The 24,143-nt window shown below is 44.2% G+C and overlaps 2 protein-coding genes and 1 long non-coding RNA gene across 9 annotated transcripts in view; all 3 read right to left on the bottom strand.

The window, feature by feature from the left end:
- The window catches only part of LOC115191878 (large neutral amino acids transporter small subunit 3), a 40,599-nt gene extending 37,299 nt beyond the window's left edge, over window positions 1-3,300 (bottom strand). For 2 of the 5 annotated variants that reach the window (XM_029749867.1, XM_029749870.1), the window contains exons 1-2: window positions 3,135-3,291; window positions 2,574-2,760 (exon numbers count right to left, since the gene is read on the bottom strand). The gene's annotated coding sequence lies outside the window, so the exon portion shown is untranslated. Of the gene's footprint in view, window positions 1-2,573; window positions 2,761-3,134 lie in introns of all 5 variants that reach the window. The other 3 variants (XM_029749868.1, XM_029749872.1, XM_029749866.1) reach the window with 2 other exon arrangements.
- A 476-nt stretch (window positions 3,301-3,776) lies between these two features.
- Window positions 3,777-20,758, bottom strand: LOC115191877 (sarcoplasmic/endoplasmic reticulum calcium ATPase 2). 2 transcript variants are annotated; one of them, XM_029749864.1, is made up of 23 exons: window positions 20,354-20,758; window positions 19,439-19,558; window positions 19,058-19,075; window positions 18,892-18,974; window positions 18,542-18,646; window positions 18,291-18,429; window positions 15,134-15,300; window positions 14,122-14,277; window positions 13,851-13,992; window positions 13,215-13,381; window positions 12,956-13,044; window positions 12,070-12,172; window positions 11,484-11,615; window positions 11,226-11,351; window positions 10,829-11,050; window positions 10,508-10,619; window positions 9,786-10,027; window positions 9,324-9,544; window positions 8,761-8,963; window positions 8,423-8,508; window positions 8,195-8,328; window positions 7,690-7,807; window positions 3,777-6,402 (listed from the first exon to the last, which is right to left on the bottom strand). In XM_029749864.1, the coding sequence occupies exons 2-23, from the start codon at window positions 19,554-19,556 to the stop codon at window positions 6,094-6,096; spliced, it is 3,192 nt and encodes a 1,063-aa protein (XP_029605724.1). In that variant the 5' UTR covers window positions 19,557-19,558; window positions 20,354-20,758; the 3' UTR covers window positions 3,777-6,093. The 2 variants fall into 2 exon arrangements, with proteins under 2 accessions (XP_029605724.1, XP_029605725.1); XM_029749865.1 differs by having other exon boundaries at window positions 20,643-20,755.
- A 1,424-nt stretch (window positions 20,759-22,182) lies between these two features.
- On the bottom strand, window positions 22,183-23,782 carry LOC115191505 (uncharacterized). Of its 2 annotated transcripts, XR_003877708.1 has the most exons (3): window positions 23,493-23,782; window positions 23,140-23,287; window positions 22,183-22,343 (listed from the first exon to the last, which is right to left on the bottom strand). It is a non-coding gene; the product is annotated as an uncharacterized LOC115191505 (long non-coding RNA). The 2 variants fall into 2 exon arrangements; XR_003877707.1 differs by having other exon boundaries at window positions 23,140-23,782.
- Between the last annotated feature and the right edge of the window lie 361 nt (window positions 23,783-24,143).

Here is a 24,143-nt window from a genome sequence, read left to right as displayed (position 1 = left end):
AGACCTTTAGACAGGTCAACATTCACAAGGCCAGATGGATTAACAGGACGTGTACTGCGAGCATGCGCTGACCAACTAGCAAGTGTCTTCACTGACATTTTCAACCTCTCCCTGTCCGAGTCTGTAATACCAACACGTTTTAAGCAGACCACCATAGTGCCTGTACACAAAAACACTAAGGTAACCTGCCTAAATGACTACCGACCCGTAGCACTTACGTCTGTAGCCATGAAGTGCTTGGAAAGGCTTGTCATGGCTCACATCAACACCATCATCCCAGAAACCCGGGACCCACTCCAATTTGCATACCGCCCCAACAGATCCACAGATAATGCAGTCTCTATTGCACTCCACACTGCCCTTTCCCACCTGGACAAAAGGAACACCTATGAGAGAATGCTATTCATTGACTACAGCTCAGCGTTCAACATCATAGTGCCCTCAAAGCTCATCAATAAGCTAAAGACCCTGGGACTAAACACCTCCCTCTGCAACTGGATCCTGGATTTCCTGACGGGCCGCCCCCAGGTGGTAAGGGTAGGTAACAAAACATCCACCACGCTGATCCTCAACACAGGCCCCCCCCCCCCCCCAGGGGTGCGTGCTCAGCCCCCTCCTGTACTCCCTGTTCACTCATGACTGCACGGCCAGGCACGACTCCAACACCATCATTAAATCTGCCGATGACACAACAGCCTGATCACCGACAACAACGAGACAGCCTATAGGGAGGAGGTCAGAGACCTGGCCGTGTGATGCCAGGACAACAACCTCTCCCTCAATGTGTCCAAGACAAAAGAGATGATTGTGGACTACAGGAAAGAGAGGACCGAGCACACCCCCATTCTCATCTGCCAGGCTGCAGTGGAGCAGGTTGAGAGCTTCAAGTTCCTTGGTGTCCACATCACCAACAAACTAACATGGTCCAAGCACACCAAGACAGTCGTGAAGCGGGCACGACAAAACCTATTCCCCATCAGGAGATTGAAAAGATTTGGCATGGGTCCTCAGATCCTCAAAAGTGCTACAGCTGCACCATCGAGAGTATCCTGACTGGTTGCATCACTGCCTGGTATGGCAACTGCTCAGCCTCCGACCGCAAGGCACTACAGAGGGTAGTGCGAACGGCCCAGTACATCACTGAGGCCAAGCTTCCTACCATCCAGGACCTCTATACCAGGCGGTGTCAGAGGAAGGCCCTAAAAATTGTCAGACTCCAGCCACCCTATTCATAGACTGTTCTCTCTGCTACCACACGGCAAGCGGTACCGGAGCGCCAAGTCTAGGTCCAAGAGGCTTCTAAACAGCTTCTACTCCCAAGCCATAAGACTCCTGAACATCTAGTCAAATGGCTACCCAGACTATTCACATTGCCCCCCTCCCCACCACTGCCACTCTCTGTTGTCATTTGTGCATAGTCACTTCAATTAACTCTACCTACGTGTACATATTTGCTCAACTGGTGCCCCCGCACATTGACTCTGTACCGGCACCCTGAATATATTGTTATTTTTTACTGCTCCTCTTTAATTACTTGTTACTTTTATCTCTTATTCTTGTGTTTTTTTTAAACTGCACTGTCGGTTAGGGGCTCGTAGGTAAGCATTTCACTGTAAGGGCTACTACACCTATTGTATTCGGCGCATGTGACTAATAAAATATGATTTGAAATTCTTTAAGCCAATATACTATAAGAAGTGCTGGAACTCAAGACACAGAAAATGTGAGGAGCCTGTACATAGTACCGGTGTGTACTGGCCAGATTCAGGCACTGATCATACGTCATTTTTTGTTTAGTGTGCCGGTAGAACCAAAGGAAAAAAAGGGGGAAATAGTTTGTCAAAGAAGTATCTCTCTTTCACAGGAAGATGGCGCCGACAGAAATGGCAGTTCTGCTTCAAGCTCCTACTCAACTTCAGTATTTTTGTTGGTTGTGTGTCCTCCACCCAGTACCCTGCCCTAAACTTAGTCACTGTCACTAACTGGCTACCACCCAGTTACTCAACGGGGTGGTTGAGACTGCTGATCTATGTACATAGACATGGAATCATTGGTCACTTTAGTTATGTTTACATACTGTATTCTAGTCAATGCCATCCTATTCACCTATTGCTGTATATATATATACACTATTCTATCCTACGTATTCTACAGATATGTACAGTATGTGGATAGAATATTTAGTATGTCTATACATCCCATATATATTACACACACTCCTAATATTTATATAATTTCTGAATTCCATTCTTTTAGATCTGTGTGTTTTGTTGTGAATTGTTAGATATTACTGCACTGCTGGAGCTAGAAACACAAGCATTTCGCTACACCCGCAATAACATCTGCTAAATATGTGTATGCGACCAATAAAATTAGATTTACAAGAACGTTGGAAAGCATCATTCTAAGAAAATCAGCAACTTTTGGAGGACAGTGGAAGTTGTAATCAAAATGTAATCATAAACAAGCACTTTTATCAACTTCACTACCCTCTAAGAGTTGCTGAATTTCCTATTCCTGATTTAGGCACCAGCTAAGGCAGAGTAAATACACAATATATAAAACCGCCACACCTCTCTCGATCCCTCCCTCTGTTTCAGCTGTTTCCACTCGTGCGGCCTGTCCGTGGGTGGTGGACGCGCGTGACCCCTCCTCGTGCTCCCCTGTGTGCGCACTGACAGCTGCGTCCAGGTGTCACCGGTGGTGCCACCTTTTACGTGCACAGCGCATAGATTACGCATGGATTGCCCAGTGCTGTTTCTAAGTATACAAAGTTGATTATAAACCAACTAGTGGTCACCCTCCATTATACTATTTTTATGGCCAAATGACACCTGAAACGTGGGAAGGGCATTTTTTTATATATATATATAATTTTAGCGCCAAACACCATAGTGCAAACATAATAACTTTAGCACTGTACAAACGGATATAAAAATCATCCGTGTCACTCGGTCTACAAAAAAGTAATGCACATTAATATAACAAATGAAAGATTATGAAAAAGAATGGGGGGGAACTAATACAGAAAATAACTATTGTGCCATGTATGTAAAGTCAAATTCCTCTTACCAGACACACAAAAGATCAGCAACATTTCTGAACATGCACAACAAACAATGGAAATTACTTACTTCAGACGCTAATCCCTGAAAGAATTGATATCTATGGTAAATGGTGTATTTCCCTTCTTTAGTGAAAAAAAGCGGGATTTAAACTGTTTGTCTGCTGCGAACACGTTACAGTCAGTCACTGTGGGTCTTGTGAAACTTCACTACATTCAGTTAGTTCCTCGTCACAACTTCATTACATTTGTATGGGCTTTAAACCCCTCCTCTCTCGCGCTCTCCTTCCTAAAGTCTATATAAATGGACTCCCCACCCACCCACCAGCCGCAAAGAGTTTCCATTTACTTATGAACGCAGCACGCTCAGTTGTCAGTGGTACTTTACTGCTGTCAAATAGAAACCTTGTTCCACTGCGCTACCTTGCGGCGAATATTTAATACAAATACACAAACAGCATAATACGGAGACGATTTTTTCTTGATCAGGGCCCAGGCTATAACCAGGACACAGTTGTTCCTGGTGAGGTTAGCTGACATCAGGGTTTCCCAAACTCGGTCCTGCCCCGTCCCTCCCGTGGGTGCACGTTTTGGTTTTTGCCCTATCACTACACAGCTGATTCTCATCATCAAGCATTTCAAAATGGAATAAACGTATTTAAATACATGGCTCTGATCCCATCTGTCAAATTAGAAACCACAGAAACATACATTTAAATTAACCATTTTATTGTTGTTTTCATCCCATAAAGCATTTCCCATCTTCCATAAATGAAATAGCAGTAGTGTGACACAGCAATGGTACGATTTACAATAAACTAAATACATTCCCACCTTAATTTAGCCTCAAAATATTTTTGTTCAAATAACTGAATGTTCATTTCTTTGAAGTCGTTAAATTTTGTATAATTATTTTGCTTATTGGATTCAGATGAAGACAGTACTGTCAGAGCGACAGAGAAACGGAAAGATGGAAAGAAAAGACCTCTCAGCATCTTTCTTTCGTAAAGCCACCCTGTCAGACGGCCCCTCTTCTCATCCCTAATCCCCCCTTTTACCACTTCTTACACCTAGTAATGATTTTAATAACTCCCCCACCCTTTACTACATTCAGAAAATAAAATGGCACCCCCTAATTCTTTACAGGCACAGTAGGGGTACTACAAACGCCACAAGGACAATTAATTAAATCAGAATTACCGTCATAGTCATATCAATAATAATAACAAAAAAACAATGTTGCATGTCTTGGGGGGGGGGGGGGGGGGTTTAGAAAGTTAGCAAATTCGGTCTGTTGTAAATAAAAGACAAATAATTAGTGTTCCCAACCCTAACAAACCCACTACTACAGGGGAAGTGGTATTGGTGTCCACATGAGCAGACTACACAACTTTGTACCTTTAGTTCATGGTGTGATGTCAGTGGCTGTTAGACTATCAAAACACACAGCCAACTAGTAGAACGGTAGAGCAGCCTAGCTAAAATATGATGCAATTTCTCATCCTGACAACAATGAGTCGTCACGATTACACAATCCAATGTCAGAGATGCTGGAGCCCTCCGGAGAGGCAAGTCTACTGCTTCTAGGCCTACGTGAGGATTGTGACGTCGTAACTTTAAGGATGCAGGTCCAAGCTGAAATCATGTGTAGGACATCGGAACGAATCTGGTCACGCAAAAAGATGCCAAACCTGCACCTAACCTGGACAGTTCTAGTATAGACCAACAGTCAGCGTGTTTGAGGAGGATGAGTTTGAGCAAGGCACAGCGCAGAATCGCTAATCTTGATCACATAATGAGTAGTTACTTAGAAAGCAAGGTGATTTGGTGATCAGTGATTCTGAGCAGTCCAACTGCAATGCACCAGTAGTCAATCTCAAACATGCATGATAAGGAGACAAAGGGTATGATGTCATAAAGAGTAGCCAACCTTTATCAGAACCATACATGGAGGCAACATCCATTCTGTAGCAAAGAAGTTAGGCATAGAGAAATATCCAACAGAAAGAAAAGAAAACACATAATTCAGTGTCGTGATGTATTAATAAATATGAATAGTGCAGTGAAAACGAACGCAAAATCTTTTCAAAATTCAGCTCTGCCGGCCTATAATCCTAAGAAATACACATTAAAGAAGAAGTATTCTGCTGTCCTCTTCCCTAGACAGTTTGATGACATCTAAATTAAATCAAAATATTAATTGATTGATTTCTGAAGCTGGCTAGAGTGTCGGTGTGGCCAGTCTGACTGACGCTGGAAGATTCTTCAGCTCTCCCTTTCTCTCTCTCTTCATCCAGTCATCCCTCCATTCCCTAGACTGGACTGAAGAAGCTTCTTTCTCCCTCACCTTCCCACCTGTCCCCTTACAGGTAGAGAAACTGGAATGAAATTAATAAAGTACCCTATGTTATAAATCATCTATAGACAGTACTTTCCCTTTCAAAATGGAATAAATATGCAGGAGAGTTCAAGACACAAGCAACAGCCATAGTCAACCAAATCCGCTAACCAGCTTTCCGGGAGAATATTTTTTTTCAATTTAACTCAATCTGAGTGGCTAGAAAGCTTGTTTGAATCAACTACAAAGTTGCGTTTCTTTTCTGGTTTGTCTCACATTGTAAAAAATGATGTTGTCAAGGGGCTACGTGAACCTAAACGTGCATTCTTTCTGCACAAGAGGAGTGGTATTTTCAAGACTTATTCAGGTAACTCGCTAAACCAGGCTTGATTGAAGAGGACCTTGAGTTCTGGAAAATCCCTCACTTACGGTCAGGGCCCATATTCAAAATGTCAGAGTGCTGAACTAGGATGTATCAGTGCTCTCCTCTTCACTATCCCTCTCACCGTCTCAGATTGTTCACCTTTCATCCCTCCATCCCTGGCTTTATCCCACTAAAAATCTATTTTTTTATTTTTCTTACCCTGCACTCCATCTTCCCCTCCATTTCTCCTCAACTTGCTCCCCTGTTTATGTTATAGTTCCTTCGCTTTCATTCATAACCCAACCCCCTCCCTCCCCCTTCCCCCCTTCACTCATAGAACATGTTAGTAATATCAGAGTCCAGGCTGTAGATCCAGACCAATAGGGGGAACGACATTAACACGAACGACCAGGACACGCCCTTGAACACCCTGCTCACAGCGGCAGTCATGCCCCCTGACCCTTGACCCCTCCGCCGGCGCTCCCGCTCCTCCTCCTGGCGCTCCACGTCGGTACCCGGCTCGATCCAGTTCCGGGCCAGGAACTTGAGGGCCTCGTCCATGAAGATGACTGGAAGGGACATCTTGAGGACCACAACCCACTGTGGCCACGACAGGGGGCGGATCTGGAACACCACCTGGATGGGAGAAAAGGGGAGAGAGAGAGAGAGGGGAGAGAGATGGTTAGACAATGAGAGAGAGCACAATATAAATGTAACACACACTTCCCTGTGCAGCAGTGGTAATTTTGGCACTATTTTTGATTTTGTCAAGTCTTAGTCATTGACTAAAATATCAGTCTTAGTCCCATTTGAATAATGATTTAGTTTGTCAAAATAATGAAAACAATGGGCCATTTTAGTAAACTAAATGTCCTTTCATTTTAGTCACATCACATTTGTATCGCCACAACCTATAGTAAACATAAATCACTGATTTCCATGTGCACAAACATACATAACCTTGTCCTACCAACATATTTTTCTGCATGAGATCCTATTCTTCCAAAAAGCAAAAATAAGAATAGATTCTTAGGTCCGATTCACGAGTCCCTATGGCTGAAGTCCGAATCCGCTATATCTGACTGGGTAACACATAGTGGGATGTGGCGGAAAATAGTCAACTAGTTTTAGAACGGCCCGCGATATGCTTTATGAATGTAAAAGGCGGCGGAATTATGGGTCATGTCTTTTGAATGGTAGCCTAAGGGATAGAAAGTCAAGCCATTCTCTGTGGAAAAGAGGGAGATTTGGCTACATTGGTTGCAGAACCTGTATATGAAATTCAGTGGGAAAAGTGGGAGGGTTGAGTGAGACTACAAAAAAATATATACTTTTCTTTAGCCTACTCAAGGGAGAGAAAAACATAGCTAGGCTGTTTTACTATTAAAGTCAATGTTGTTATTGTTTTTCATTTCGTAAAAGGAGCTTGTGTTTCTTAACCAGGCAAAGGGTAATTAACTAGAAGGATGGTGGTGACTGGTTAGCTACGGGGAAGCAAGAGTCGCCAACGCGATGTATATAATCGGAGGGGGAGCCGGAGCAGATCCCGTCTGCCCACACTCATCGCTTGCTCCCCGCAGCTCACCAGCTGATGTAGGCTGTGTGGGGCATCCTTCCCACTGCTGAACAGAACTCCGCTGCGCATCTGTGCTGCTAATATTAATTGTGCACATCACTGAAAAGCTCTCAAATCTCTCCCAAAATTATTGTCCGGTCCATTTAGTAGTCAGATTTTAGTCACTGCGATAATTGTCTCGTTTTAGTCAACTGAAATTAAAAATCATTTTCATTTAGTTTGTTTTTTTCGGAGTCTATTTAGGCAGCTATAGTCTCGTCAATTGCCACTGAAAAATAGGTGTTTGACTAATATTTATTGTTGTTGACAAAATGATGCCAGATGCATGCACAAACACACACACTTACAGGCAGGGGGTCAACATAGAGGATGAGGAAGTGGAGCGCCATGGAGAGACAGATAGCTCCCACCAGCCAGGGGTTGGACCAAGGAGGCATCTTCAGCAGGGACTGGTTTTCTGACAGACTGAGGACGAGAACAAGCTCAAAAGATGCCAATAAAATATTGATACTAACTGCAACAGAACTCTGGAATATCAATACAAAGTCAGTAAAATATCCATACTTCTACTAAATAATCTCTAGTATAAATCTGTACACTACTGAATAATCATGCATATCATGATCATAAAGAAAGTGTTCAATTTGAAAAGAGCAACAAGTGGACAACACATGCCATAGAACTGAACGAAATGTACAGTGATATTCATATGTAGAATGTACTGTGACTAACAAATAGAAATGTCATCGTGCGAGAACTAAACCGGTTCTGTGTCGCGTCATAGACAGTGATCTCTATGAATGACGCCAAGTGCCGCAAGGGATTACGGGAGTTGTAGTTTTAGTAGCGTACCTGTTGAGGGCGTTGCACATCTCGATGGTAACGAGCACGGACAGGGCCATGGTCATGGGGTAAGGCGACTCGAACACCGAGCACTGCACCCCCGCAAACTCCCCGTGGCCTTCACCGCACTGGAGATAGTGGGACTGAGATGAGAGAGAAAGAGCGAGATGGGGAGGGAGTGAGAGGTTAGACACGGTAAAGTAAGAGAAGTGAGAGAAGAGAGGGGTGTGTTCTTACCAGTTGGTAGAAGGAGAGTTTGGGTCCATCGTGTGCTGCCATGAACCACCAGGCTGCAGCTCCTACTGTAGCTGCTCCTACGTAGCCTGAGAGAAAGGTCAAAGGTTAGATGTGTATATTCTAGAATCCCAGCTGATATTGTGATGTAAATCAATCAATCGTCCACAAATGTTATTTGTACAGTGCTTTTTACAAACAGATTTGTCAAAGTGCTTATGAGGCTACATCTGCAAAGTATACAAGTTCAAAATACAATAACTCTTGTCTGTTCATAATCTATAACCTCACGATGCGGTATCTGCCATAGATATAGAAACAGATAAACCAGAGATACTCACATCCGACGATGAGGTATCTGCAGAAGAGCCATCTGGAGATGAGTGGCTCCTTGGGGGAGCGTGGGGGGCGGGACATGATATCCAGGTCGGGGGGGTTGAAGCCCAGGGCAGTGGCCGGGAAGCCGTCTGTCACCAGGTTGACCCACAGCAACTGGACCGGGATCAGGGCCTCGGGCATGCCCAGAGCAGCTGTCATGAAAATACTGGAGGGGAGGGAAGGAGGGGGAGAGGGGTTGGGATGGTGAGAGAAATCCTCTCTCACTGTCCCAGACTACTATTATCCCAAAAGTTAATCCCTCCTTTGTAAATTGTCCTTCTCTCTATTGTCACCTGACCTAAAGCGTACTCCTCTCCTAAATGTGCACCTCCGTTCTGTTATCCCTCCCCTTTATTTAAAACATTAACCCACCACGCTCTCTTCCTCCCCCGTTTCCATCCTCCAACCCATCCCTCCAGTACCACTCCATCCCCCTCTCCTATGAAGTTTCCTATAAACCGTTTCATTTTGTTATAGATGGCTCTCCCCTTCCTCTCCTCCAGTCCCTCTCGTCCCCTATCCTCACCAGACAACCTCTCCTATGTTGGAAGAGATGAGGTATCGTATGAACTGTTTCATGTTGTTGTAGATGGCTCGGCCCTCTTCTACAGCCGCTACGATGGTAGAGAAGTTATCATCAGCTAAGATCATCTCTGAGGCAGACTTGGCCACAGCCGTGCCTGAACCCATGGCGATCCCGATCTCGGCCTTCTTCAGGGCTGGCGCATCATTCACTCCATCACCAGTCTGGGGGAGAGAGGGAGCAAGAACAGGCAGTGAGTCAAAACTGGGAAGAAACGCATAAAAGGTCCCACACAATGCAAACATGCCTTCTCAATGCAGAGGAAGAATGTTACCGATGACAACAGTTCCGTCACTCGATTGAACAGGTCTTTTATTATTTATTTTTTTAAGTGTCACAGAGTAGAGCTCTAGACAGGGACACTCACTCATACAGCCCCCCCCCCCCTCACACACACCACCTCACCATAGCTGTGATATCATCGAGGCTCTGTAGGTACTCCACGATGCGGCTCTTGTGTGTGGGTTCCACACGGGCGAAGCAGCGTCCGGTACGACAGGCCTGCCTCTGGAGGTGGGGGGGCAGCTCGTCAAACTCCCTCCCCGTCAGGCCCCCTGAGAACGGGTCGTCCCTGCCCGCCTCCTCCTCCTCCTCCGTGATGATGCCCACGCGACGACAGATGGACATGGCTGTGCCCTTGTTGTCACCTGGGGGGGCGTGAAGTAAGAGGTTAGATGGAGAGATGACACCCAGCAAGCAAAACGGTTTGAAATCGCGTTATTAGGGCCGGGCCGATACCAGTATCGGGATACTCGTTAGTATCGTGGCAAGTAAACAAAGCACAAAGTGGATTTAACTTCTTGAGGAAAAAAGCCCTAATGTCACATTTATTTAATTTTCCAAGCTAAAGCACACAATATTTGACATACAGCAGCTTTTTAAAGGACAAAAGACTTTGGTCTGCATCGTGTTTTCATTTTTGCCATTGGAAAAAAATATTGATATACTGGTATTGTCGCAGCCTTTCACGTCATAATATCATTTTAAGGTAGATGAGTGCGAGGCTAGAAATTCTGTTCAGTTGACTTTATTGAATCCCCTTGGATAATGTGTCTTGGGTCTCCCCATCCAAGGAGCATGTATCACAACACAACAAACAGAGGGACTGAGGGCAAGGCGTGTCTTACCTGTGATCATGATGACGCGGATGCCAGCCTGTCGACACATGCGGACCGCACCAAGTACTTCTTTCCTGGGGGGGTCCAGCATCCCCACGCAGCCCACAAAGGTCAGGTCCGACTGGGGGGGTGGGGGGACATTGTTGTTTATTTAACACTAATCAAATAAAACTGTATTTGAAGTGCCTTTAAAAACCGCAACACTTTACAGTCAAAAGCTATAAAATAAGTACAAGAGATTAATAAATACAAGAGATTAATAAATTTGCATAATAACACAAAGGATACATACAATAAAAATAAAATGTTAATTCATTTGAAATCACTCACCTCGTAGTCAGCGAAGGTGGCCGAGTTCTCCAGGTTGAGAGAGCGTATCTCGGGAGGCGAGTCCCGGGTCGCCATGGCGAGGCATCGGAGGGTGTCCCGCCCCGTGGCCCACTCCCTGACGGTCCCCTGGAGCTGCTCCCGCCCCGCCGGCGTCATGGGCACCCGCGCGCCCCCGTTCACCCGGATCCAACGGCAGCGCTCCAGCACGCTCTCCGGAGCTCCCTGGGAGAGAGATGACAAGTTGATACAAAGTGAGGAAATGGAGGACAGACAGTAGGAGAAAGAGCTCAGAAGAAAGAAGCACGTAAGGAATAGAAACGACAAGAAAGAGCAGAGAGAGAAAGGGGGGTGATAGAGAAGTGGATAAGTAGGAGTAAGACAGAGAGACACAGCTGACCTTGACAAACATCTTGGCCCCGGAGGCAGAGCGGCTGAGTTTGTTGGGAGAACAGAACACTGACATGGACTTCCTGTCACGGGAGAACTCCAACGTCAACTCCTTCCTCATCAACTGTTTAATCACCTGATGGAGAGAAGGATAGAGGGAGAGAGAGGAGATGTATCATTCAATCACTCTGCTAGGAAGTAAATTAGGTCAGCACGTCTCAATGGTACACACACACACAGGTTTTTTTTATATTACAGACACACACACCGAGCAGCAGGCAGTAGCTCTCTCGACGGCGGACAGTCCTCTGAGGTCTGTGTCGAACACGTTCATCTTCTCCACCAGACAGCACAGGGCCGTCTCCGTGGCCTCGCCTACCTTCTCATACACACCCTTAGACTGGGACACACACCCCCACAGGTTAAGGGTCAACAACAATGACATTATTTGAATGTATTATTTCAAACAGATGCTACTGGACTGGAACAAAAGTAGCTCTCCAGGACCAGAATTAAGAAGTGTCTGTCCATGTAGTGGTGTGGTGTGTCGTGCAGTGCTTATGGTTGGGGCGGCAGGCAGCCTAGTGGTTAGAGCGTTGGGCCATTAACCGAAAGGTTGCTGGATCGAATCCCCGAGCTGACAAGTTAAAAATCTGTCACTCTTCCCCTGAACTAGGCAGTTAACCCACTGTTCCCCGGTAGACCGTCATTGTAAATAAGAATTTGTTCTTAACTGACTTGCCTAGTTAAATAAAAGGTTAAAATGAAGTGTGTTATCGTGTGTAGTGCAGTGGCTACAGTAAGATCCATTTCAATTGGTGTGTTATGGTGTGCAAAGTAGGAGCTGTTCTCACCTCGTTGTAGTCCAGAGAGGAGTCGTTACACAGAGCACAGATAGAGGCCATCTCCACCAGGCCCTCATACTGACTACACTTCACCACCGTCTCATCCTTATACCTGGGGGAGAGAGAGAAGGACGAGGGAGAAAATTAGGGAAGAGACAGAAGGGTGGAGATGGGAGATAAGAGAGAAAGGGAAATAAGTAAAGGATCGTAGAAAGCCAGAAGAGGGGGAGAATGAGACCAGAGAAAGAAAGTAGGAGGGGAACCAAATATTAAACCGATAACATTTCTCAGCATCTTAAAAGGTCCAGTGCAGTCAAAAACGTGATTTGTCTGTGTTTTTTTATACATCTCCACACTGAGGTTGGAATAATAAAAAAAACTGAATTTATGAAAAATGATCATGTCCGTTTCACAAGACTGCCTGAAATTTCTGCCTGTTTTGGTGGGATGGAGTTTTGGCCTGCCTGGTGATGTCACCAGGTGGTAAATTAGTTAATACACCAATAAGAAAGAGTTCCAAACCCCTCTGCCAATAACAGCTAGTTTTCATTTTCCCCCTCCCCACTCAGACAGTCATATCAAAATTGGGGATGAGTGATTCGTCATGACATCTAGTGCTTTCAAGACAACTGGGAACTTCCCAAAAAACGAGGTCAAATCATGATGTCCCTGATCTTCAGGTCGGAATGTTGGAGCTCTAGAAAGAAGCCTGAGTTTCTGACATGGAATTTCATTTTGGATGACCATTCAAAGCCATTTTTCAAAACAAGTCGGAGCTTGTTTTGTTCCTGAGTTCCCAGTTGTCTTGAACAGACTGAAGTCGGATATTTCCAAGTTCCCAGTTGTTTTGAACGTGGCAATCATCAGTTAAGGGTTAAAGGTTAAAGACACTCACACTTCCCCTTCTGGGGCGTAAGTAGATCCGGTCACCGAAAACTCACTCAGGGCGCATCGCTCCCCTGACACACTGTCCACAACAAATATCTACACACACACACACACACACACACACACACACACACACACACACACACACACACAGGGTTAGAAAATACACTCTCAATGTCACAATCAGTAAGGTTAGGTCAGCATCAGGCTGAGTCTGTCAATCAACATGCCAAACCATTTCACTTTCAGGTCAGCTCCTCTCTCACCCGGTGGACAGACATCTGGTTGGTGGTGAGGGTGCCAGTCTTATCGGAACAGATGACGGAGGTGCAGCCCAAGGTCTCCACAGAGGGCAGACTGCGGACGATGGCGTTCTTCCGGGCCATGCGTCTGGTCCCCAGAGCCAGGCAGGTGGTGATCACAGCGGGTAGGCCTGCAGGGGGGGCCAAGATTGAATAGGGTGAAGAGACGGTTAAATATATGGTTCCATGATGGTTCTTCCCGAGTCATGTAACAAAAGTACACTGGCTGATCAATCTACTGTATTCACCGAGTTACAGTCTACATGGACACAGAGAGGAGCTGCGTTTTATTTAACTAGGCAAGTCAGTTAAGAACAAATTCTTATTTACAATGACGGCTTACCGGGGAACAGTGGGGTAACTGCCTTGTTCAGGGGCAGAACGGCAGATTTTAACTTGTCAGCTCAGGGATTTGATCCAGCAACCTTTCGGTTACTGGCCCAACGCTCTAACCACTAGGCTACCAGCCGCCCCAAAAGAGAATTCATTTTGGTTTCATATGGAATTTAGATTGCTCAAAATAAAATGGAATCATGCTCTACTTTGTGTGTTACGGACAGACAAAGAAATGAGAGAGAGGTGGTTGGTCCCACCACGTACCCTCAGGGATGGCAGCTACAGCCAGTGCCACAGCAATCTTGAAGTAGTAGACGGCCCCTCTGAGCCAGCTGCCACCGTGGACCGGGTCATTGAAATGGCCAACATTGATACCCCACACTGCCACGCAGATCACTGTGATCACCTAGAGGGAGGGAGGGAGCCTGTTATCACAACACTGCCACTCACAATACAGCTGACAGATGAAATAAAAAGAATGAGGGAAAGAAAGAGCGAGAGACGAGAAAAGGGAAGAGAAGGAAAGCCCTTGTACCTTGGACAGCTGTTCCCCAAACTGGTCCAGTTTCTGCTGCAGCGGTGTTCTCTCTGGGTCTGTAGCAGCCATCTCATCACGAATCTTCCCGATCTCAGTCTGCACCCCAGTAGCTACCACCACACCTATAGCCCTGCCCGCAGCAATGTTGGTGCCCTGGAACAACAATGATATAAAGCCCCGTGTTGGTACTCTCTACTAACTACATGAGTTTGATCTGTAAAGCAGCATACACTGGCATTGTGCTCACAGCTCATTTCCAGATCAAAGTCACGGCAATAACATCCAAAAAGGATTCAGGGGAAAATGTATGTATGTATGTATGTATGTATGTATGTATGTATGTATGTATGTATGTATGTATGTATGTATGTATGTATAACCCAGTCAGTACAAGACCAGAAAGACATCTTTTTCAACCAGAAATACATACTGTACTTCCAAAGTTTTGTTAAAGACGTTTAAAACATTGGGCAGATGTATTAGAAATCATGATTTGTGTTTGACTATGTAGGTGGCGTGGGGATCAACGGCATGCATCCCACACATACGGTATCTCTTAGTGATATACAGAACAGTCTCAGTTCCAGTATATGGGTATAGCTCTAGTACCAATACAGATGATCCCTGTTGGATTGCTCCACTATCAGTATATTAACCTGGAAGACAGTGGCCTCGTTGCTCGTTCACCTGACTCTTTAGAACTGTTAAGTAGATTACATCACACAGTATATTGTGTGTGTGTCCTGTGCAAACAATGCGAGTGATGTTTTATTCAACAAACAGTTGAGTCACACCTTCGACACTCACATCAAAGCATCACAGTGCACACACACACACACGGTCGTGTGTTCTGGTTCCTCTCTCACACCATATCTCCCATTAGATCAATAAATCACACACACATTCTCAAACAAACAAATGTGCTGGTCTATTTCTAATCAGATAATGACCCCCTAAAACACACACACACCCACCCACCCACCCACCCTCCTCCACCACACACACTTACAGAGAACAGCATGTTTTTCTTGTCCTGGTTGACGGCTCGCGGGTCAGGCACTGGGTCTGTGTGTTTGATCACGGACACTGACTCCCCCGTCAGGATGGACTGGTCCACTCGCAGCGTGGTGGAGCGGATGGAGGTCAGCCGGATGTCTGCTGGGACTTTATCACCCACTGGGGAAAAACGGGGCGGAGGTGATGGTTTTTCAAGTCAAGTTCAAGTCTTACATAGCTGAGGATAAACACGACATGGCCAGAAGTATGTGGACACCTCTTCAAATTAGTGGATTTGGCCATTTCAGCTACACCCATTGCTGACAGGTGTATAAAATCCAGCACACCGCCATGCAATCTCTATAAACAAACATTGGCAGTGGAATGACCCGTACTGAAGTGCTCAGTGACTTTCAAAGTGGCATAGTCATAGGATGCCACGTTTCCAACAAATCAGTTTGTCAAATTTCTGCTCTGCTAGAGCTGCCCCGGGCCACTGTAAGTGCTGTTATTGTGAAGTAGAAACGTCTAGGAGCAAAAACAGCTCAGCCGCGAAGTGGTAGGCTACACAAACTCACAGAACATAGCCTCCCAAGTGGCGCAGTGGTCTAAGGCACTGCGTCGCTGTGCTTGAGGCGTCACTACAGCCCCAGGTTGGATCCCAGGCTGTGTCACAGCCGGCCGTGAACAGGAGACCCATGAGGCGGTCCACAATTGGCCCAGCGTCGTCCGGGTTAGGGGAAGTTTTGGCCAGCCGGGATATCCTTGTCCCATCACGCTCTAGCGACTCCTTGTGGCGGGCCGGGAGCCTGCAAGCTGACTTCAGTCGCCAGATGTATGGTGTTTCCTCTGACACATTGGTGCGGCTGGTTTCCAGGTTAAACGAGCAGTGTGTCAAGAAGCAGTAAGGCTTGGCAGGGTCATGTTTCGGAGGACGCATGGCTCTTGAACTTCGGCTCTCCTGAGTCCGTAGGAGAGTTGCAGCAATGGGACAAGACCAACTACCAATTGGATATCACAAAATTAGGGAGAAAAATAAAAACAACTCGGGTGGAACGGGTGGAGGCGGTTATAGCAGCAAAAGGGGGACCAACTCCATATTAATGCCAATGATTTTGGAATGAGATGTTCGACGAGCAGATGTACACATACTTTTGGTCATGTCGTGTATTTGTTGTTGAAAAAAAATAAACATGGGTTTTAATAAAAATTCTACAAAAAACAAGCAAACTTATTAGAACGATTCACTGTCCTGTTTTTAATGGTGATAACGTCTGTGGCGCGCATGCAATGCAACTTCTGGAAAAGTGTGAATGCACTCTAAGATGGTTCCAATATGTATATAAAACATAAGGACATTCTCCCTTTCTCTTTATATTGGACCTTTGTCCAGCTACTGTATTTAGACATAGCCTACTTAAAAACAAGTTGTTTCACTTTGTTTAGAATTATTCAGTCTCTTTTTAGGCCTTATCAATAATGAATGTAATCTTTCTTATTGACAACATTTAGCATGTCCAAGCTCAGCCATAATGCAACTTACAGCAGGCCTAGCCCCTATTTCAGTGTGAATTCTATGTATATATTTTCACATTGAAGACATGCAATTACTTAGAACAATGTGGACTGCAAACAGGTTCAAGTTAACATACTGTATTTAGCAAAGATGGGATAGGTCTACATTTTGTTATTTTGTTTAACAAACTATAATGGACTAACATTGGAATTGGAGTTGATTCCAAGCCAATACATAAAAGACCGTAAATACACAACTTGAAGCAACCACATATTTAGCCATGGAGCCCGTGTCTGACTGGCTAGTGAGGGGCCAAGCCTCGACACACCTAAAATGTGTTTATTCATCAAAACCCAGGCCTTTCGCGCCCATGCCAGCAACTGCGCTAATTATGGTTGTGAAATAGCTAAAATATCTGACACCGCTAGCGCTTAGATTGACCATTGTGTTAAATTTGTTCAAATACAACCCATAAAACCGTAGAACAATGAAACTAAATCCCATAGACTATCATCTTATTTCCACATAAAAGCTTTTTTATGAGCTGTCAATCAAACAAATTCATTGGTAAACATTTCAAACCCTGCAAGATCACTGGCTCAGAGGGACAGACACGCAGTGATGTGATGAGATAAAGCGTGTTACTTTTTTTTTTTTACAATCCTTCATGAATAAATCCCAAACAGCACCCTATTCCCTAACTCTGGTCAATAATAGCGCACTATAAAAGGGAATAGGGTGCCATTTGGGACACATCCCCCAGTGTAAACTGTGATTGGTGTCACAAAGTTCCCATGCTCTTTAAGCCACACAGTGAATCTCTCTGAGTCACACACAAATAAAAAAAACACTCAACCCCCATTTCCTCTGTTACTTCTTTGAAGCTCTAAGAATAGAAACGGATCGCCTTGAGGATTCGACAATTGGGGCGGTTTTAACCCTTCGAGCTGGGTTGTCGCTAAGTCACACAGAAATTTGAAACTGACCCGCAAACTGCTTTTCAGTCAGATATGTGTAAAAAGTTTCTTCGAGAAAATATTTGACCCCGTCTGGCGACATTCCCAGAGCTTAGCAAGATGCAGTGATATTGGGTATTGTAGGCCTCTTCGAATATCACATCAACTGACAGCAACTTGATTAAAACTTAATTTCCCATAAAAGCCTTCTTTGATTTCCATGATGCTGCGAGGGGGAAAAACCGAACCCAGACAGATTAAAATATTTCCAAGGCTAACTAAACATCTTATTTTTGGAAGTTTAAACAACTAACTCAGTCAATAATAGAACACTTTGTGTATGGAATTTCCTAAATGGGATTTGTAGTTTGTTTCCCCCTACATGCCTGCCACCGTCGCTGTGTCTCCACTCCCCAGGTACAATGTATAGAACACAAGGGACCTTTGAGGAGTTACAGAATTTGTAGTGTTTTCCCCTACCTGCTATAGTACCTCGATAACATAGGTGTGTTTTTTGGGAGTTTCTGTTCATCTTTCCATTATTGGAGGTCTTCTAATATAAAGAACACTTGGGCCACACTAGAGGATGGTGGGATTTTTCTGCCTACCTGCTATAGTACCTCAACAATGTTACCAGTCATAGTGTAGAACACGGTAGTCCCTCGATGGACTCTGGGATTTGTAGTTGTTCTGCCTACCTGCCACCTCCACTATGTCCCCAGGTACGAGGTCCTTAGCACGGACCCTCTGGACACTCTTCCTGTCCTGTCGGTACACCTTCCCCATCTCAGGCTCATACTCCTTCAGCGCCTCAATCGCATTCTCAGCATTACGCTCCTGGAAACACACACGTGAATGAACACACATCGTCGCACACATTAATAAACTTGTTTATACATGAACACACACACACACACACTAATGCAACATGTCAAAACACTGACTTTACCTGCCACACCCCAACAATAGCGTTGGCGATGAGGATGAGGAGGATGACGAAGGGTTCCACAAAGGCTGTGATGGTACCCTCCCCTTCCTCGAACCAGGCAAGAGTCTGAGAAAAGAGAGAGAGAGAGAGAGGTTAAAGAGGAAGTTGTTTTCAAGAGCCAAGAGAGTATGTGACAGGGATGGTAATATTGTGAGGATATAAAGAGTGAATAGGAATGCTCAGAGCAAAAATAAAGAAATAGCTATAAATATATCTGATGGCTTTGGGTAGGCTGAGACTTAAAGTTACAGTATTTACAATAGTGTTTGTTTAGGTTGTCTTTCTGCGTGTGTTAGTGTGTGTGTCCTTACGAAGGAGATGCAGGCAGCCAGCAGAAGAATCCGAACCAACAGATCCTCAAACTGTTCCAGGATCAGTTCCCATAGCGACTTCCCTGGAAACACAGACATGGAAACAATGTAAATGCAGGGGAGAGAGAAAGAGAGAGCGAACAGAGAGAGATAATGAACATCTTACCTTCTTCTGCCGGTAACTCTGCATCATGGAGTTCAGAAATTGAGAGAGAGAGAGAGAGAGAGAGAGTTATAAACATGGTAATAACATTGCTATTTTCAGTCATCACTGTCAATATCATCATCACATTACTAAACATAGGCCTAACTTGGGTGTCATTACTTTATAATAATCATTGAAACAATTGAATACTTGTGAGTAAGAGTCTGGCGGTTTTTTATTTAAGGGTGAAATAGGGGTCAAGGGTTAGGTTTGCGTCCCAAATGGCACCTATTCCCTACATAGTTCACTATTTTTGACCAGAGTCCTATAGGCCCTGGTCAAAAGTAGTGCACTACATAGGCGACAGTGTCATTTAGGTCACGCACTAGAACTGTGACATACCGTTTGGGCCCCATCTCTCCTTGCTTTTCCTCAGCTGTTCGCAGCTCAGGCCTGTCGACTCATTCACACAGAAATACCCCAACACCTCCTCGACTGTCTTAGTATGGGCATTGTCCATCCCTGAAAGAGAGCGGGATGGTGAAAGGGAGGGGCAGGAAGATGGAGAGGAGGGGGGGAGAGATGATATTGGGGAGAAAAAGTGAGAAAGTGAAGGGGGATGCACAACATCAGTAGGCTTACATAACATTGAAACTTAACTAGTGAAAATAAACTGAAGAAAAAAATTATAGTGTACTCTCCATTCTATTCATACTCTCACTGCACTGAATGAAACATTCCCACAATATGGGGACCGCCTTGATTCTGTAAATACGATAGTGTTGAGTCTGAGACCGAAATAACTAACGCCTGGGGACATGACAAAAGGAGCCTAGAGAATCAGGTGAGCAATTGCACCTGTTGCATGTAAATTACGTTGATTTACAGCACCTGTTCGCTAGGGGATTCAACGAGACATGATGCAATAAACTTAGCAACCACATAATATACTATAAACGTGAATCCTGCGTTGCATTGTGCTAAATGCATCTTCTTCGAACCATCGATAAATGCAATGTCAGAATCTAAGAATGTTCTTGAAAGAATCCTCTTCGCAGCATCCAACGCAGGTCAACCGCTCACATTATTTTACAAATAATATAAAAGCAAAGTTTGTTGATATACAAAGATAGTCTTGTTGACGAGCTTTTAAATATCTGCATTGGAGGTAAATGGTCCCTTCTAGGCCGATCCGCTGCGACGCCTTCAATACGCTAACATTTGCTAACTAGCTAAATTGCATTCTCAGAAACGGTAACTAGCTAATAATCCTGTTTGTACAGGACGTTTGCGCTCTAATAATGAAGGGAGACTTACCAGTACAATAAATATCCCGGTATTCCGTTGACTAACAACTATTTCCGAAACGTTAAGTAAATAACACAATGCCAAAACAAATAGGATTAGAAAACTACAAAAAGAAAACGTTAATTCCTACGACGAATTGAGAAATCGATCTATACTAACTGCTCGGCTATTTCTCTCCCACTGGATCACTAGCTAGCTAACGTTACGTCCTGAAAAATTAGAAGAAAGGCATTGTCATAGAATAACAGTCATTTTTCTTCAAGTACAACTAAGGCTTGTTGGAGGCGTATTCCTCTACCTTTCTATTTGATTACAGCACCGATGTCGTGCGCTTTAATCCACCCGCTATGTCTTAGCTATCTAAATAGCCGTCGCTTTATTTAATGCAAGGCCACAGAATTATACAGTAGCGCTTCAGTCGCAGAAATCGTAGGAGCAGAAGTTAGGCCAATTAGAGACCTGGGATTTAGACAAATGGCTGTACAGCGAATCACATTGCAGTAACTTCTATAAACCCGCCTACCGGTGATTTGCTGCAGGAGGGCGGAACCCCAACCTTGCCCTTGGCTCAGCGCTTGACCAATGAACGTGCTGTGCGACAGTCGTTTTTCAGATGATTGACTTTTTTACAACTCAATGGGTTCGGCAGGACACTCGATTCCCGTTACCCCCTGACCAATAGTAATGTCCGTCAGGCAAAATAGGCGGGACGTGTATTTAAAGGTAAAGCGGATAACTTCATCCCCCCAACGCCCATCTGTCACCAGAATACGTTTTACCGCTAATGAGTGACGTACAATATCGGCCTCTTACTAGAGTTCCGACTTTCCGAACTGAAGATGACTGACATCCGACCTGAAGATGACTGACATCATGATTTGAGTTCCCAGTTGTTTTGAACGGGGCATGTCTGGTCGCATATGTGCTTAAGGTACATATGTGGTCAGATATTATTTCCCCCAGCACCCCACCTCCTCCTTCCCTTGCTCATTCTTTCTCTCTCACACACACCTATCTGCTCCGTTAGACGTCACGTTAACAGCAGTAGGCTATTGCTCGTCTGATGCAACACATTATCCTACGTCATGTATTCTAGGCTATTACTCAAATCACATTTTATTTGTCACATGTTTTGTAAACAACAGCTATAGACTAACACTTACGGCCCTTCCCAACAATGCAGAGAAAACATTTGAAATAATAGAAAAATACACAATGAGAAACGATGACTTGGCTACATAGCTACATATACACTCAGTATACAAAACAGAAAGCGCAGGTGAAAGCTGTGATCCCTTATTGATGTCACTTGTTAAATCCACTTCATCAGTGTAGATCAAGGGAAAGAGACAGGTTAAAGAAGGATTTTTAAGCTTTGAGACAATTGAGACATGGATTGTGTATGTGTGCCATTCAGAGTTGCTGGGTTTTTTATGCTCAACAGTTTCCTGTGTTTATCAAGAATGGTCCACCACCCAAAGGACATCCAGCCCACTTGACACAACTGTGGGAAGCATTGGAGTTAACATGGGCCAGCATCCCTGTAAAATGCTCGACACCTTGTAGTGTCCATGCCCCGATTGAGGCTGTTCTGAGGGCAAAGGGTTACTGTGTAATAGAATGTGTCACTGTCTACACAACATTTGCAGGTAATAGCAACATCTGACTGTCCCTCTCTCTCGTCCTCACTCTGGTACATATACAATTTCAATTATTTAGTTTGAAATAGGTTACCTATACAAATATTTATGTAAATGTCTCAAAAGTGTACCAAATGTGTGACAGAGGCAGTGGTGTGTGTGTGTGTGCGTGTGTGACAGACCTAACAAAAACAGATATTTTGGTAGAAAATGGTATTTTAATAAAAACGTGTAGTGTGATGGTTAGCAGTCGAACCTGAACTGAACAAAAGCAAAACCACATGAACTTTGGACATTCTACTTTTATCTTCTCTGTCTCGCCTCTTTTTATTTCTCACAATGGATAGTCACTCCACAGGCTGAAAGACAAAACAGTACAAGACAATATTTTAACAACAAAATATGACAAATGTATCATTTCTCATTACTGTTATGCACAATATTACGTATGATACTGTATGGCTGGAATACATTTGTAATGGTCCAGAATCAAGTGTGTGTGTTTATGAGAGTTTTTTTTGTGTGTTTTTGACTGTGTGTGTGTGTGGTGTGTGTATACACTCTTAGAAAAAAAAGGTGCTATCTAGAACCTAAAAGGTTCTTCTGCTGTGTCACGCCCTGACCTGAGAGAGACGGTTTATTTCTATATGTTGTTAGGTCAGGGTGTGGGGTGGGCATTCTATGGTTTATATTTCTATGTTTTTCCAATCAGAGGCAGCTGCCTATCGTTGTTTCTGATTGGGAAACATACTTAGGCAGCCCTTTTCCCTCCTTGAGTTGTGGGATCTTATTTTTCTACTGCTTTGTAAAGCCTGCAAGACGTGACGGTCGGTTTCCATTGTTTATTATTTTGTTTACGTGTTCAGAGTTAAAATAAATATCAAGATGAACACATACCACACTGCACCTTGGTCTACTCCTTTTGATAATTGTTGCAGGCTGTCCCCATAGGAGAACCCCTTGAAGAACCCTTTTTGGTTCCAGGTAAAAAAAAAAATTCTATATGGAACCCAAAAGACTTCTATCCAGAACCCAAAAGGATTATCATATGGGGACAGCCAAATAACCTTTTTGGAACCATTTTCTCTAAGAATGTACATGCATTTGTGTGTGTGTGTGTGTGTGTGCGCATCTGCACTATTCTGATCATAGTACCAGTGTGTAGTCTGTGTCTGTGCTAAACAGCATATATCTGATCTCCTGAGGGGGGTTTAACCCATGCTGTGCATGGCTCTCTCCCACCGCTGCAAACGACTGATGTGAGTACAGTGGGATTAGGAATGCTACTGTAGATCATATAGCACTATGAGATACAGGAAGGAAAACAATTGGATTGGATTAAACCCATTCACAAAGCAAAACGAAACAGGAGGAAACACAAACATTACAATATAAAGGGACAGTGCAAAGATGAAACATTTTCGCACCACCGTGCTGCATATTGTTATTCTGAACAACAGTATTAAAAATGCGTTGTCAGATAGTTAACACCGGTTGCTGCAGGGTACCTGTGCAGTCTCCACAACGCCAGTCCTGGTCAAACTGTCTCAGCTCCTGCAGCTCTTTCTCTCTGGCTGTGAAGGGGCGCGGCTCAGCGTCTGATTTGGACTCGGAAGCAGGGTTAGTTTTTATTTTTTTAAGTAGGGTTATAGTGACACCACCATGACCAATCACATACAGCTGGGGCAATAATAGTGGTCAATTGACAAGTTGAGTTGGATCACTAATTACCTCTCCGAAGACAAATACAACTATTCTAGCATTCTACAAACATATTGAAATTCGTAATTTACTTTACCTTTATTTAACTAGGCAAGTCAGTTAAGAACAAATTCATATTTTCGATAACTGCCTTGTTCAGAACGACACGTTTCTACCTTGTCAGCTCGGGGATTCGATCTTGCAACCTTTCAGTTACTAGTCCCCGCTCTAACCACTAGGCTATCTGCCGTAATGCTAACCTTAGCTGCATAACAGACAATTTAGGCGATATTTCGCCACCAATGTTCTTGACTGACTTGCCTAGTTAAATAAAGGTAAAATAATTTACGAATTTCAATCTGTTTGTACAATGAATAGAATGCTAGAATAGTTGTATTTGTCTTCGGAGAGGAAATTAGTGATTCAGTGATCAACTCAACTTTTTGTTAGCATTTCGT

Source organism: Salmo trutta, chromosome 4 (genome assembly GCF_901001165.1).
Source record: "Salmo trutta chromosome 4, fSalTru1.1, whole genome shotgun sequence".
Taxonomy (NCBI): Eukaryota; Metazoa; Chordata; class Actinopteri; order Salmoniformes; family Salmonidae; genus Salmo; species Salmo trutta.
Note: the sequence above shows the minus strand (reverse complement) of the source record. Positions and strands in the feature narration are given on the sequence as shown.

Excerpts from the sequence above, each read along its gene's own strand:
- LOC115191877 (XM_029749864.1), bottom strand. The coding sequence starts at position 19,556 with ATGGACAATGCCCATACTAAGACAGTCGAGGAGGTGTTGGGGTATTTC. Across the intron at positions 14,278-15,133 it reads AGAAAAACATGCTGTTCTCT|GGCACCAACATTGCTGCGGG; the intron begins GTAAGTGTGTGT and ends TTGTTGTTCCAG. Across the intron at positions 11,352-11,483 it reads GAGCTACTGCCTGCTGCTCG|GTGATTAAACAGTTGATGAG; the intron begins GTGTGTGTGTCT and ends TCTCTCCATCAG.